This window comes from Triticum aestivum, chromosome 7D (assembly GCF_018294505.1).
Source record: "Triticum aestivum cultivar Chinese Spring chromosome 7D, IWGSC CS RefSeq v2.1, whole genome shotgun sequence".
Lineage (NCBI taxonomy): Eukaryota > Viridiplantae > Streptophyta > Magnoliopsida > Poales > Poaceae > Triticum > Triticum aestivum.
The window spans coordinates 184,254,003-184,266,646 of NC_057814.1; the positions used below are offsets into that span (position 1 = coordinate 184,254,003).

Genomic DNA, 12,644 nt, shown 5'->3' on the forward strand with positions numbered 1-12,644 from the left:
GACACCCAACCAACAAGCTCGCCCTGCTGCTCGTGCCATCTGCGCCCTGACAAGACCTCACGATGAATTTTGTCGAAGGCCTGCCCAAATCCGAGGGGTTCGACTCCATCCTCGTCGTCATGGACAGACTCACCAAGTTCGCGCACTTCATTCCGCTCGACACCCGTTCACGGCAACTCAGGTTGGCCGGCATTTTGGGACAATGTGGTCAAGCTCCACGGGCTGCCCCAATCAATCGTCTCCAACTGCGACCGCGTCTTCACAAGCGCGCTCTGGCGTGAGCTCTTCATCAACGCAGGGACAAAAATCAAGCGAGACACTGTCATCATCGGAAACCACGTTCGTGAATTCTTCACACTTTGGATGCTTGTTCATGATTTCCATCTTGACGAGTTTGCCGAATATGACATTGTTTGGAAGGACTCCTTGGACGGGATATACTCGGCGGCCACCGCCTACAAGGCGCAGTTCCTTAGTTTGACTCTCTCTCCCATGAATTTCATGGTTTGGAAGGTTTGGGCGTCCCTAAAGGTTAAGTTCTTCGCATGGCTAGTCTTGCAAGGCCGGATTTGGACCACCGATCGCTTGGAGCGCCGAGGTTGGCCAAATTGTGGCATATGCCCTCTTTACAAAAGAGAACAAGAAACGGGCATCCACCTCTTCGTCAAAATGTCGTTTCACCACGAGGCTTTGAAACATGGTCATCGCAAAATATAGGCTCGTGCACATAGACACCACCATTTGGCATCTTCATGAGTCGCTCTTCGGTTGGTGGGATAGGAGAACCGACATTACGAATCCCAACAGGAAGCTATGACCTCCCTTACCATGCTAGTGTCTTCAACTATATGAAACAAGCGAAATGCTAGGATTTTCAGGCACAAGAGCGCGCCACCCCTGATCCTCCTCAAAATAGTGCCTTTGGGTTACCGCCGGTGCTAAGAAACTAGGAAAAATTGTATTAAGCAAGTAATTGCCATGCCGTGTGGGGTGAGAACCTGTAACCGACTTAAACTCTATTCTTCTCTCATTTAATAGATGAGGCAAATCTTTTGCCTCCGTTTAAAAAAAGGACAAAGACACATTCACTCTCTCAGCTTTCACCATTTCTACCCTGGACCCGCAGCAGAATAAAAAGAAACAGAGCAATCTGATCCCAGCAGGCACAGTCATCCATCGTGTCCACGCGTTGCGTGATCCGTGTTACCAACGTCTAATAAAACAACTAATGCACATCGCAGCAGGTAGAGAGTTCTGCAAAAGAATATGTTTGCACAGCACAACAACATCAGACCATGTCAACGTCCACAGACGTCCCATTCGATGAACCCTTCGTATCTCCGACATCTCTGCTCTGAAGTTCCTCGGAGGCGATGTCAGCCTTGACCTTGCGCTCCACCTTCCGCGACCCGTCGATGGTGCCCGCGTCGATCGCCTCCAGGTACAGTGCCCTGGCCAGGCTCATGAACCGTCTCCTGAAGCTCGGTATCCGGGACATATTGGCCACGATCCCTTGCAACCTGTTGATTGATGAATATGTTACTCATTCTGTAGCTGTTTCAAATTTATATTTGGGAGTTGACTGTGGCAAAGTTGGAAGGGTGTATAGAAAAAGACACCTTCTGATGATCGCCTGTAGCTGAGCTCTCTTCACGCCGTCGCTTGACGGGAAACCGCAGTCGTCCCAATCCGACGGTTTTTCGTTCGCGTTCGTCATGATGAGCTTCTGCAAGCACAGCTCCTCGTCTTCGGTGAGCTCCAGTTTCTTCATCTGCTCCTTCAGAACCAGCAGTGGTCCGAGCATCCAGTCGAACACCTTGTCCTTTGGCCAATTGAAGTTGGTCACCTCAACGTCATCAGCTGCAACCAACAAGGAAATGGTAACCATGAACCATGAAGTTTTAAATTCCTTAATGTTATGCTAAGGCTGCCAGGGCATCATGCATACATATGAGCAAACCGTGCGTGTCGTGTTTCGCGGATCGTATCAGACAGTGAAGGATGCACCAGGCAGGTAGTTTTATGCTCAGCTTCTTTCCCTTTCCTTTGGTTATAAATTCCTCTATATCTTCAGAGCTTATCAGTCCCTCGCTCAGTAATATCCTCCCATTTATCTCGCAAGATCGGAAGAGCCAATCCCATATCTGTGCAAGTTCAGTCGTCGAGAGAATGGTTAATCTTAGCTGTTAGAGCAGAGATATAATCGTATAGATCATTGAAGACGACGAGATGTTCATGTACTTGAATGGGTCTTAGTCTTTGGATAGTTTCCATGAATGTCTTTGACCGGTGTAGAACCCTCCTATGCTTACGCTGGCCTTGATGTTGCTTCTCTGCAGATGCAGCTGTAACGTTGTGCTCATCTTTGTTGCGGCCGGTCTCATACTTCGCAGAACCCGCTTTCCGGTACTTGGGCCTGTCTATTGGAAGTAGTTTACTGCCAAGTAGAATAATTGCTATGCATGATCTTCTAAAAATATTGCTATGCATGGAAAAAGGAGGTCATGCAACTAAGTACTAACAAACTTCTAACATATGAAGCCATAATCGCAGTAAAAATAACTGCTAAATCACACCTTGGCAAACAAGAACCTTCTCTCAAATAAAGAAGATCATTTGTGTATTCATCATACAATGCTACTGCAGAGATCATGTATGATAGCCCCATTTGAAATGAAGCCTCCTGCACACGATTACAGAGATGTATAAGTAGTGGTTCAAGTGAGTCGAAAGAGGTTCACTATTATTTAACAATAAAAGACCTGATAAGCAATTAATCCAGCATGGAGGCCAAAGAAGAAGCTGCTAAGAAATGATGCAATCACTCCTGCAATGACGGCAAGCGGCCACAATATAATGGCCAAACCAGCGAAAGGGACACAAACAGTCTCTAGAAAAGGCCCTTCCCTCCCTACTAGATCCTCGCAGAGTCTTTGCCATCCTTTCAACAACATGCAGGGGCTTTTCCACAATGCCACCCCAGTAATCATCAATACATCCAGAGGAACGGCAACCAGCGCAACAAGGAAGCTCCGCGGTAGATAAGACAACCTTCAATCATAGAAGACAAGCAGAATGTATTAGTGCTAGAGGATGTTTCAAGGTGAGTGCATAATTAGGACCCGATTCTCCATTTTGACGACATGAATATTTAACATGTCATATACTTGATGTCAGTAGGTTCTTCGTCATCCCCCATTTTCTCGGAAAGCTCGTCCATGAAGGAGAAGTATGAGTGGAAGCAGAAGTCGGTAACATCACGCACCACCATACAAGCTCCCCTTATTGTGCTAGCAGTACCATCCTGTGACATAGCATTACTCCGTTAATTGGACGCATTATTTTGATTTGTAGTACTCCCTCAGACTCGGAAAAGAAGGCACACACGCTTTTCAAAATTCAAGTTCAAACATGAATTTAACCAATAAATTTTGGATTTTGTGCCACAAAAATTATACCATCAAATTTGTGTCCACTGGTATAACGTTGATGGTCAAAATTAAATCTTGAAAAACATGCATGTCCTCATTTTGAAGTCGGGGTAGTACATCCAGAAAACTTAATGAACCAAATCCACATTCCAAGTTTCAGCAGCACGTACGTACCAAAAAGCAATGAGAGAGCTTGTCCGCGACACCCTCGCCAACAGCCTCAAAAGTCGCCATGAGGGGAGTGAACACTCCATAACCGATACCAACCAGAAGGCTCCCTACAATGCCAAGCACCGGCAACAGGAGCAACGGCAGTGGCAGGAATACCACGGCAAGGATCTTCAGAACCGGCCCAATTCGCTTCGTGCTACAAACCAGAGTTTGCAGAATAGTTTGATCACATACGACCAACACAACGTTTCACTCAAACTTATCCAGCAAATTTTAACTCGTTTAGGAATTTAAATTTGTTTAGGCGTGCAGGCATTAAAGAGAAAAATGTGGGGGGGAGTCGGCATGATGAAAAAAACTGAAGATGTAGTGGCAAAGTGTGGTGTAGCAGCATGTAACGGTTTTCTCTAGAAAACGTAGACCGCCTGGGTGCCCATATGCGATGAACAATACAAAACGGTTTCAGCCTAATCCAGGCCATTAATTCCTGAACCGAGCACATCGGGTTGTGGCACATGTGTATAAAATGCCCGGTCTGGACCAAGCGCTGCAGCCACACACCAAAACACTGCAGCGAGGCCTGGGGCCGGAAGGGGAAGGGATAGTGTGGGAGCAAGGTATGTGCTGCTAATGTGTTCATCCTCGATCTTCTTCTCCTCCTAAGATATAGTTTCCTCAAGTGCTCATCCATTTCCCTTCCCCTTCAATGCTTGTACAGGACATCCGTGGAGATGGGCCGTGGGCGATCAAAGGCGTACTCGCCAGTACCTGCTCCCAATGGAGCTCCTTCTTCCATGAAGAGGACACCAGTTGTGAACACGGCGTTACTTCAACTCCATCATGCTGCACTTGTGGGGTACTGGAATCCTCTTTGTCATCAAAGGTGTGTTTGTTGGTACCGGCGTGGAGGATCTGTTCAAGTTTAAAAGTGCTAGGGAACAATAACCGCATTTTCAGCATGGTTCCCATTTTTAGGATAGATCCAAGAACCATGATGATGGACATGGGGGGTGCCCTATAGCTTTGGCTACTTTCCTAGAATTGCGGCTGTTGGTTGGATCTATCCTAATGAGAGCCATGGGGAAAATGCGGTTGTTGTTCCTAACACTTTTAACTTTTAACTTGCACAGATCCTCCTTGCCGATACAAGCGAGCACACCTTTGATGAGAGGATTCCAGCACCCCGCAAGGGCATGATGGAGTTGAGCGCCGTGCTCACAATCGGTGTCCTCGGGAACAGGCACTGGCGAGTACGCCTTCGATCTCCTGCGGCCCATCTGCACAGATGTCCTGTACAAGCATTGAAGGGGAAGGGAAAAAACGATGAGCACTTGAGAAGACATACATCTTAGGGAGGGGAGAGGAGGATGAAGACACACTGGCAGCACATACATTGCTCCTACCCTATCCCTTCCCCTTTCCCTTCCGGCCCCAGGCCTCGCCGCGGTGTTTTGGTGTGTGGCTCGGCTGGCATTTTATACACATGTAATGAATAAACGAATAAAAAATGTGGGGAAAGTAAGTCGGCATACGCTAGCACGCAGCAGTACGTCCAGACGAAATGCGCAGGCCACAGGCCGATGATGACGGCTGAATCGCCGAGGAAAACGATGGCCGCGACGACCGGGCCGATCAAAAGAGCTGCAAATAAAAAGAAACACGCACACTTTCTCAGCCATCGTCAGGATGGGTATCAAGTATCATGAACACAACGAATACTACTCCGACTTGGAGGACAAGGCAGCGGTAACCGCCTCGGACATTAGAGGACAGGGGGAGGCGGGGATGGTGTTGGTTGGTTACCTTTGGCGGAGCCGAGCAGCAGGAGGAGGACGAAGAAGGGCAAGAATGACACGAGGCTCCAGAGCTTGGCGATGAAGCCCACCGGGACGTTCATGGATCAGCAGCAGCCAGCCAACCAGTTGCTTCCTCTTGCCCTGACCCCTGAGCCTGACGAGAACGAACCAGAGCTTGAAACCCAGAGAAAGGGAAGAAGGAAAAGGAAGAAGCCGGAGGTCCCTGTCGGCAGGTGAGAGTCCCGAGCGGTGTGCTGTGGAGCTGCCGTGGCGCGACACGTGCTGCTCTGCATGGGGCGCTCTCCAGCACACGCATAATTTTCTACTCCAAAGGCCATGGCGAGCACACCTGTTTCCCTGCAGCAGATCTCAAGAGTTTCAACGCACAAGGGAAAATTCCTATGACTTGCGCCAATTTGTAGTCATACGCATCAACAAGATTGTGTTCTCGTCTCCTTTTGGTCCATGTTGTGAAGAGAGAAATGAAGATAGGTCAAAGTCAAAAAATACTAGTGCTTCAGCGGCAGGAATCATAGGGTTTCAGAACTGCAGAAACTTGAAAATAGACATTACACGTTCAATTCAAGCGCCTTTGCGTTGGTTAAGTTGACCGGTCACAAACGTCAGGAAATAGGGACAACAGACTTGCACCCCATCAATTATTTCACCCAAAAAAATAGCAGGTATAGCATGTGACGGGAGAAGAGCCTGTAGTAAAGCTTAAGCTAGCGTGCATTTTTTTTTTGTCTAAAAATGCAAACAACAAATTCTGGGGTTTCACTCTTTCGACAAACGCTTGCGGCCCAGATGGTGGTGGCTGGAAACCGGTACACAGGACAAGCAGCGCTCCATGTTCAGATGGCCTCCGCTTCGTCGCCGCCCCCGACAGATTAAAGCTATCATCTATCTTACGTGAATGATCATCTTGTTCAAGAGATCCTTGTGCTCCGGAAAATATTCCAGCAACTCAGCTTTGGTCACCCACGCGTGGTCCTCGCACCTCCTGATGTCCAAATGCGTGGTGCCGATCACTTGCGACTTGAAGAAGAACCGCTGCTAGATGCATATAACAGGATTAAGAGACCATCGGGTGACACTGCATCAAAACTAATATGCCGATTGCTTGACAAAATGCAAACAAGTCTTCTTTTAATCAATGATACCCGTCCTATGTGTATTCTAGTACTAGTAGAAGAAGAAAAAATGGTGAACCAAGAAATACCTTGAATGGTGAAACAGTGGAATCCTCTTTTTGTTCAGTTACCATGTGAGCCATTGGAGCGTTGCCAACAAAATATGTATTGTCGAGCCCGCCGAGAACAGATTTTAGGGCTGACTCGGCACACTGAAATCAAATACACACAATATGAATACGCATGATACTATGAAACTACAATTTTATACTACCAGAAATTTATCAAATAATACTCCCTCCGTTTCTTTTTAGTCTGCATATAAGGTTTGGTCAAAGTCAAGCTTTGTAAAGTTTGACTAACTTTATATTAAAACATATAAACATTGACAATATGAAATCAACATTATCAGATGCACCACGAAATGTATTTTCATACTATATAGTTTTAATATTCTAGATGTTCATATTTTTTTATATAAATTTGGTCAAACTTTGTGTAGTTTGACTTTGACCAAATCTTATATGCGGAGTAAAAAGAAACGGAGGGAGTACAAGGAAATAAACTGGAAGTGAACTAAAGCATGGATCATCTAATAAAAATTAGAAGGCTTTTTTAGGAAGTGCATACCAAACGCAAAGAGTCTTCATTTTCATAAACTTTTTCTGGAAAATGCCAAACAGGCTTGCCATCAGGAGCCCCAAAAGTTTTGCCATACAGGAGAAGATAGAGCTTATTATCCAGAGCTCGTTGTAGTGACCTACAGAAAACATTGGATTAGCATAAGTTTACAGTGTTATACTCACAGAGCAGCATTGTCATGAAAGTTGGTTCACAATATATATATTTGAGTTTCAGGACATGATGAGTGTTTTGCAGGTAACACAAAATATCAAATAAGATACTGCTGTATGAGCTATGTCTACCATCTTCGGGCTAGGAATGAGTAAAACATAAAAGAGCTATCCAGAATACTAAAGATAAAATTATGACAACCATGTGTATATTTATAACTGCTGGTGATGTGGACAGGATGGTATCGGTTTGCATAGCAGAAGGAACAGTGCAGACCGCCCTTCCTATTTTCTCAACTATGGGCAAAAGCCGACTATACCACTCCATCACCAAGCTTTTCTTCGTTACGCTTGGTAAACATGCTTTCAAGGTTCATGCCAAACACACTTGCCCATCTTACCCAAATCCAAATGGAAACAATATGATCAAATCATCCTTTCTTGGCTACCTTGGTCTCCATTGAGATCTCTGATATAATATGAATATTGATGTGACTGCCAAAACAATTAAGGAGAACTACTCTCACAGCAACAAGGATGAGTCACATTGGCACGCTCACATCCAAGGACACATTGCCACAAGTTAAATGGTGCTAGCCAAGCAGCCGCCGTTGCCAACCTTCATCGAGGTGCTTTACTCAAGGAACATGTCACATGAAAGTGAGTGCAACTCGATGAACCTTGGGAAGGCCGACAGCCTATGGCAGAGGCAGAAATATAATCTGTGGGGTCAACCCTGAAACTTCCAGCCTTCCAAGGAGGGGAGACTAGCTAAGTGCGTAGAAGAATTGTTAGACTAATCACCGAGCTATTCATACATGTATATGGTGATAGTGCACAACGCATCAAAGCGGATTTGGCGTGACAATGGTGTATCTACCATGATTTACTATACCATGCTCCTACTGACATACATCAAAGGCCAACAAACCTAAGTACAGTTACATAATTACAAAGGAGAGAGAGAGGGGGGAGGGGGGAATGAAATCCGAAAACCCTAGAGTTTTAGGCCTAGGCTATAGAGGAACAATAGCAACAATCCTAGACTTCAGGCTGGGCTTAACCATATGCACCAGCAGAGAAAACACTTCTTTGAATCTGGACACGCAAGAAGGACAGGATGGCGGCACACTTCGAAAAAGCTCATATTTTCCTTTCTTTTAATATACCTTCATCCATCATAGGTGTAGATACACCTAGATTGACCAGGACATTTAGCTAAATTCAAAGGGGATCTGGTACACAGGTGTATCTAAGCCTATGATGATCAAAGTACTTGTAATATTCAAAACAGTTCAGAGTAGTAGTGTATAAATGTAAAGGAACATGCAAAAAAATTGTACAAACTGACTTGTACAGTGCTGTAAAAAGGAAAAAAAAGATTTCACTGTAGCAGCAATTTTTGTCTTCTTTGTACAAAACAATGTACAGGTCAATTTGCATAGTTTTGCATGTACTCTTACATATACATCTACTAATGCCTGTGAAGCGTTTGAATATTTTCTGAATTGCACAAGTACCTTAATCCATCATAGGCGTAGATACAGCTAGGCTGACCAGGACATTTAGCTACAATGAACTGGTGGGTTATATAGTAAGCTTACAAGCAAAGCTCAACTAGATCTATCCTAATTCACAAAGGTTGTGGAGGTGAGTCACAGCGTGCATGTGACACAGACAACCCATGAACAGTAGATGGCCATGTTCATACACTACATACGTAACATGCGTGTTGGATGACTTGGCTTGCTGCACTTCCCTCCATGTCATGCATTAGGATAGGTCTAGGTGCTACCTTCACTTGTGTGTCTATGCACGGACATGTTCAACATAGCATGTATCACAGGCATGCTAGGTGACATGGCTTGCTGCACTCCCCTACACAATTGTCGTGCATCAGAATAGGTTTAGTTGTTAGCTTCATTTGTAAGGTTTGTATGCACATGTACTTGTACATATATACTGAATACAATAGTGATTCACGTTGCAGATTTTCCACTCCCTATCTTATCACTCGGCCTCAAGATTTATGGTGTACCTCTTATTGCTATCTTGACAAATACTCCCTCCGTTCCTAAATATAAGTCTTTTTAGAGATTTCAATGCGGACTACATACGAAGCAAAATGAGTGAATCTACACTCTTAAATATGTCTATATACATCCTTATGTAGTCCTTATGGAAATCTCTAAAAAGACATAGATTTAGGAATGGGGGGAGTATAATGTAATGCACACTTTCTCGGCTAATGGCTATCATATCGAGCTTTACATTACGTGAAAGATACAGGGAGAGATCGAGCCAAGTGGCAAACAAAGGACAATGTAATTATTATACTTCTGCCATTTGACATATTGGCGAAGGGCGGGCCTGGTGCATGGTACAGTCTCTCCACTTGTGGCCTGGAGGTCCTGGTTTTAAACCAGCCTTCTTGCAGAATTATTACGCAAGGGTAAGGCTGTCTAGAAATTCCCTTCCCCAGACCCCACATTGTGTGGGAGCTGCACTGGGCACGCCCATTTGATATATTGGCAAAAGTGGAAAAGTGCCTAGGACATTATCCCTGAGAGCATATTTGCAGCACAACTAAGAAAACTAGCACCAGTAAAATTAGTTGGAAGCTCGGAGATCACAGGAGATGGATACATGTGTTTTGATGCTAGCAACATTGATAGCATATAAATAGAATGGGATGGAGAGAGGAAGAAGGGTGGTGAAGAGAATGATAGTTAAGCTGAAATCAGCTCTGATACCATGCAAGTCAATACGAATGTCCATTCATGCAGCTGAGGAGAGTAAGAAATCATAAGTGGGCACGTGTTATTTGTGTTACTCTAGTAGTGACAGATACATGAATGTGCATTCATGCAACTGAGAAGAGTAAGAAATGGAAAGAAATAGGGTCATGTGGATATGTTTGTACCCCAGGAAAGTACATGCAATTGTAACCGATACAAGGTCACATAGGCTCAAGCATCCATGCAGGTAAGGCGTGGAAACACTATCACTAGCAAAAAAGGAAAATGATGACAAGAGAATATCACCAACATGATACTGTGGTTTCGGCCTTTAGAATAAATAGTTCATTAGACTTAAGGTGAGAAACAAAAGAAATAAGCAAAGAAAGCCTGTTAATGGCATAGAAGGTACAGGGAATGAGAATCTGGAGCTACAACCTTAGAATGCAGTGCATGTTCGAAGGGCAAAACAGACTAAGCAAAAAATAATATGTACTAAATCACAGACATATCTATATGATACTATCAATAGAATTAGAAACATTCAGGACAATGTGCAATATAAGTTAGCACATGCTTGCATAACAAGAGTGTAACTGACACTGACAATAACCAAAAGAAAGTATGCACCCAAGCAAGCTAAGTTATGAAATAAAGTGACAGGAATGGAAGCTGGAAACTTACTTCCTGTCATTTGCTTTGTCAGCTTCTGTGATTCTTGGAGCAGGCACATAGTCTATCTGATAATCACCCTTGCCCCTGCACACATAAACAAGCATGTTTCATGTACTACATAATGGCAACTGAAAAGACAATAATTGAATCAAAGCCTGTCTGCACATATTCCACTGCCGCATTGAAGTTGTTGTATATTCACAAAAGCCTATTGTGATCTATGTTATGGAGCAGATGATTTTGACAGTAGGTACAATTTCTGATCACGGGGATTCTGCCAAAATCATGATTCATTAGCATGGAATGGGACCCAAATCCTTTACTGATGCTCCTTCTAAGAACCATCACAGATCAATGTGAACAGCCAGAACATTTGCGTGCAAGTTCTATTTCATGGATCTAATTTGGCCATTGGATTCTAAAAATCATGCTTCTAAGAACACATGGGATTCTATATTTTTGCCAGTTTTGGGTCAAGCATTATTTACTCACTAAGAAGTTGCAACTATTGGCATTGCTTGTACAAACTACTCCATGTATCAACTTCCAATTGCTCCCCACGTTTACCTGGTAAATACTAATTGTAAAAGCTGCATGGCCAGTGTTGTTCATTTTGCACACGAAACAAGAATAACTATTCCCCTCTCCTTGAAATTCCCAATCTATTATGATACAAGACTCTTGTGCCGGCATACTCAATCGAATACTGCCCACAGGCACAGCAAAGAAAATATGCTACCCTTACCCAATAATGCACTTAACCTATTATAAACTTCAAATCTATAAGCGAGAAATGACCGATGTGCAAACAAAAACATACAAAGAAATCGCAAAGCGCGAGGGCGAAATGTCACCTCGCGTCCGCCTTGCCTAGGACATCGTCAGGGTACTGCCGCCTGTACTGCTGCCTCCATCGGAACCTAGCAAGGGGAAGAAACCAAACCCCGCGCGGAGGACGACATCAGCCCAACGAGCAAACAGCAGGCGCCGCAAAACTAGAGGGGAGACGGGCGGATCTGGAGTACGAGAATTCTTGGAAGGCGTAGACGACGGGGTGGATCTTGGGGATGACGACGGGGAGGCGCTCGAACACCACCGAGGCCACGATCTTCCCGTCAGCCCCTTCCTTCGCGACCGCGGCCGGGGCTGAGGACGAGCTGAAGCCCCGCGGCCACCGGAGCGACCGGAGGTGGAGGCTTGCCGGCGATCGCGGCAGCATCGTGTGGGGTGGGAGGGGGGCGTTGGGGTTGGGTCGCGCCGCAAGAAGGGTGGGAGGAAGGAGCCAGTGAAGAACCCTGCTTAAACCCGGCTCGTGGGCCGGCCTTGTGCTCTCCTCCACGGGCCGCATCATTTCGCATTTGATTTGGTACATTCCCTGCATGAGGCCTGGTCTGGCTCACGCGGGACGCAAACGGACCGATTAGTTGCCTGCTTTTACTGTTCGGCTTGCATGGCACGAACCTTAAAGCATTCCTGGCCTGACTCCCTGGGAACGCTCGAATCGGCAGTTTCTCCAGGGCCAGGCCCGAGCGGTGCACGTGGGCGGCGGCGGCTGCACGCGCGTGGCCACGCTCGAGAAACCGCGTTGCTTCCCGAAGCGCCGGCAGTTATTAGCCTCACCGCCCCTCACCGCTTCCTCTCCCCACTCTCCCCCACTCTCACAACTCTCACCGGCGGCGGTGGATCGGAGGAGAGCAAAAAGACCACCGGACTCCATCACGGGCGAGCGGATCATCACCTGGCCCGCGGCAATGGCGGTAAGCACTTCTCTGTTTGTCATGCACTACTTTTTCCCGTTCGATCCGGCGATAGATTGGATCCACGATGGAGAGGGGAATGGGGAATAGAGGTAGATAAGCATGGCAGTTCATACGAGTTCATACTACTTCATACTAGTTCATGCAAG

At 45.6% G+C, this 12,644-nt stretch overlaps 2 protein-coding genes across 3 annotated transcripts; both read right to left on the reverse strand.

The window, feature by feature from the left end:
- Positions 1-1,131: 1,131 nt before the first annotated feature.
- On the reverse strand, positions 1,132-5,721 carry LOC123165301 (uncharacterized membrane protein At3g27390). The gene is made up of 10 exons (XM_044582928.1): positions 5,406-5,721; positions 5,135-5,243; positions 3,606-3,798; positions 3,168-3,304; positions 2,763-3,051; positions 2,577-2,683; positions 2,242-2,416; positions 1,949-2,144; positions 1,620-1,860; positions 1,132-1,520 (listed from the first exon to the last, which is right to left on the reverse strand). The coding sequence occupies exons 1-10, from the start codon at positions 5,497-5,499 to the stop codon at positions 1,289-1,291; spliced, it is 1,773 nt and encodes a 590-aa protein (XP_044438863.1). The 5' UTR covers positions 5,500-5,721; the 3' UTR covers positions 1,132-1,288.
- A 215-nt stretch (positions 5,722-5,936) lies between these two features.
- Positions 5,937-12,041, reverse strand: LOC123165302 (39S ribosomal protein L46, mitochondrial). Of its 2 annotated transcripts, none has more exons than XM_044582929.1 (6): positions 11,764-12,041; positions 11,593-11,658; positions 10,748-10,822; positions 7,162-7,291; positions 6,621-6,743; positions 5,937-6,454 (listed from the first exon to the last, which is right to left on the reverse strand). In XM_044582929.1, exons 1-6 carry the CDS (start codon positions 11,955-11,957, stop codon positions 6,302-6,304), a joined length of 741 nt encoding a protein of 246 aa, XP_044438864.1. In that variant the 5' UTR covers positions 11,958-12,041; the 3' UTR covers positions 5,937-6,301. The 2 variants fall into 2 exon arrangements, with proteins under 2 accessions (XP_044438864.1, XP_044438865.1); XM_044582930.1 differs by having other exon boundaries at positions 6,022-6,451; positions 11,764-12,040.
- Positions 12,042-12,644: the final 603 nt, after the last annotated feature.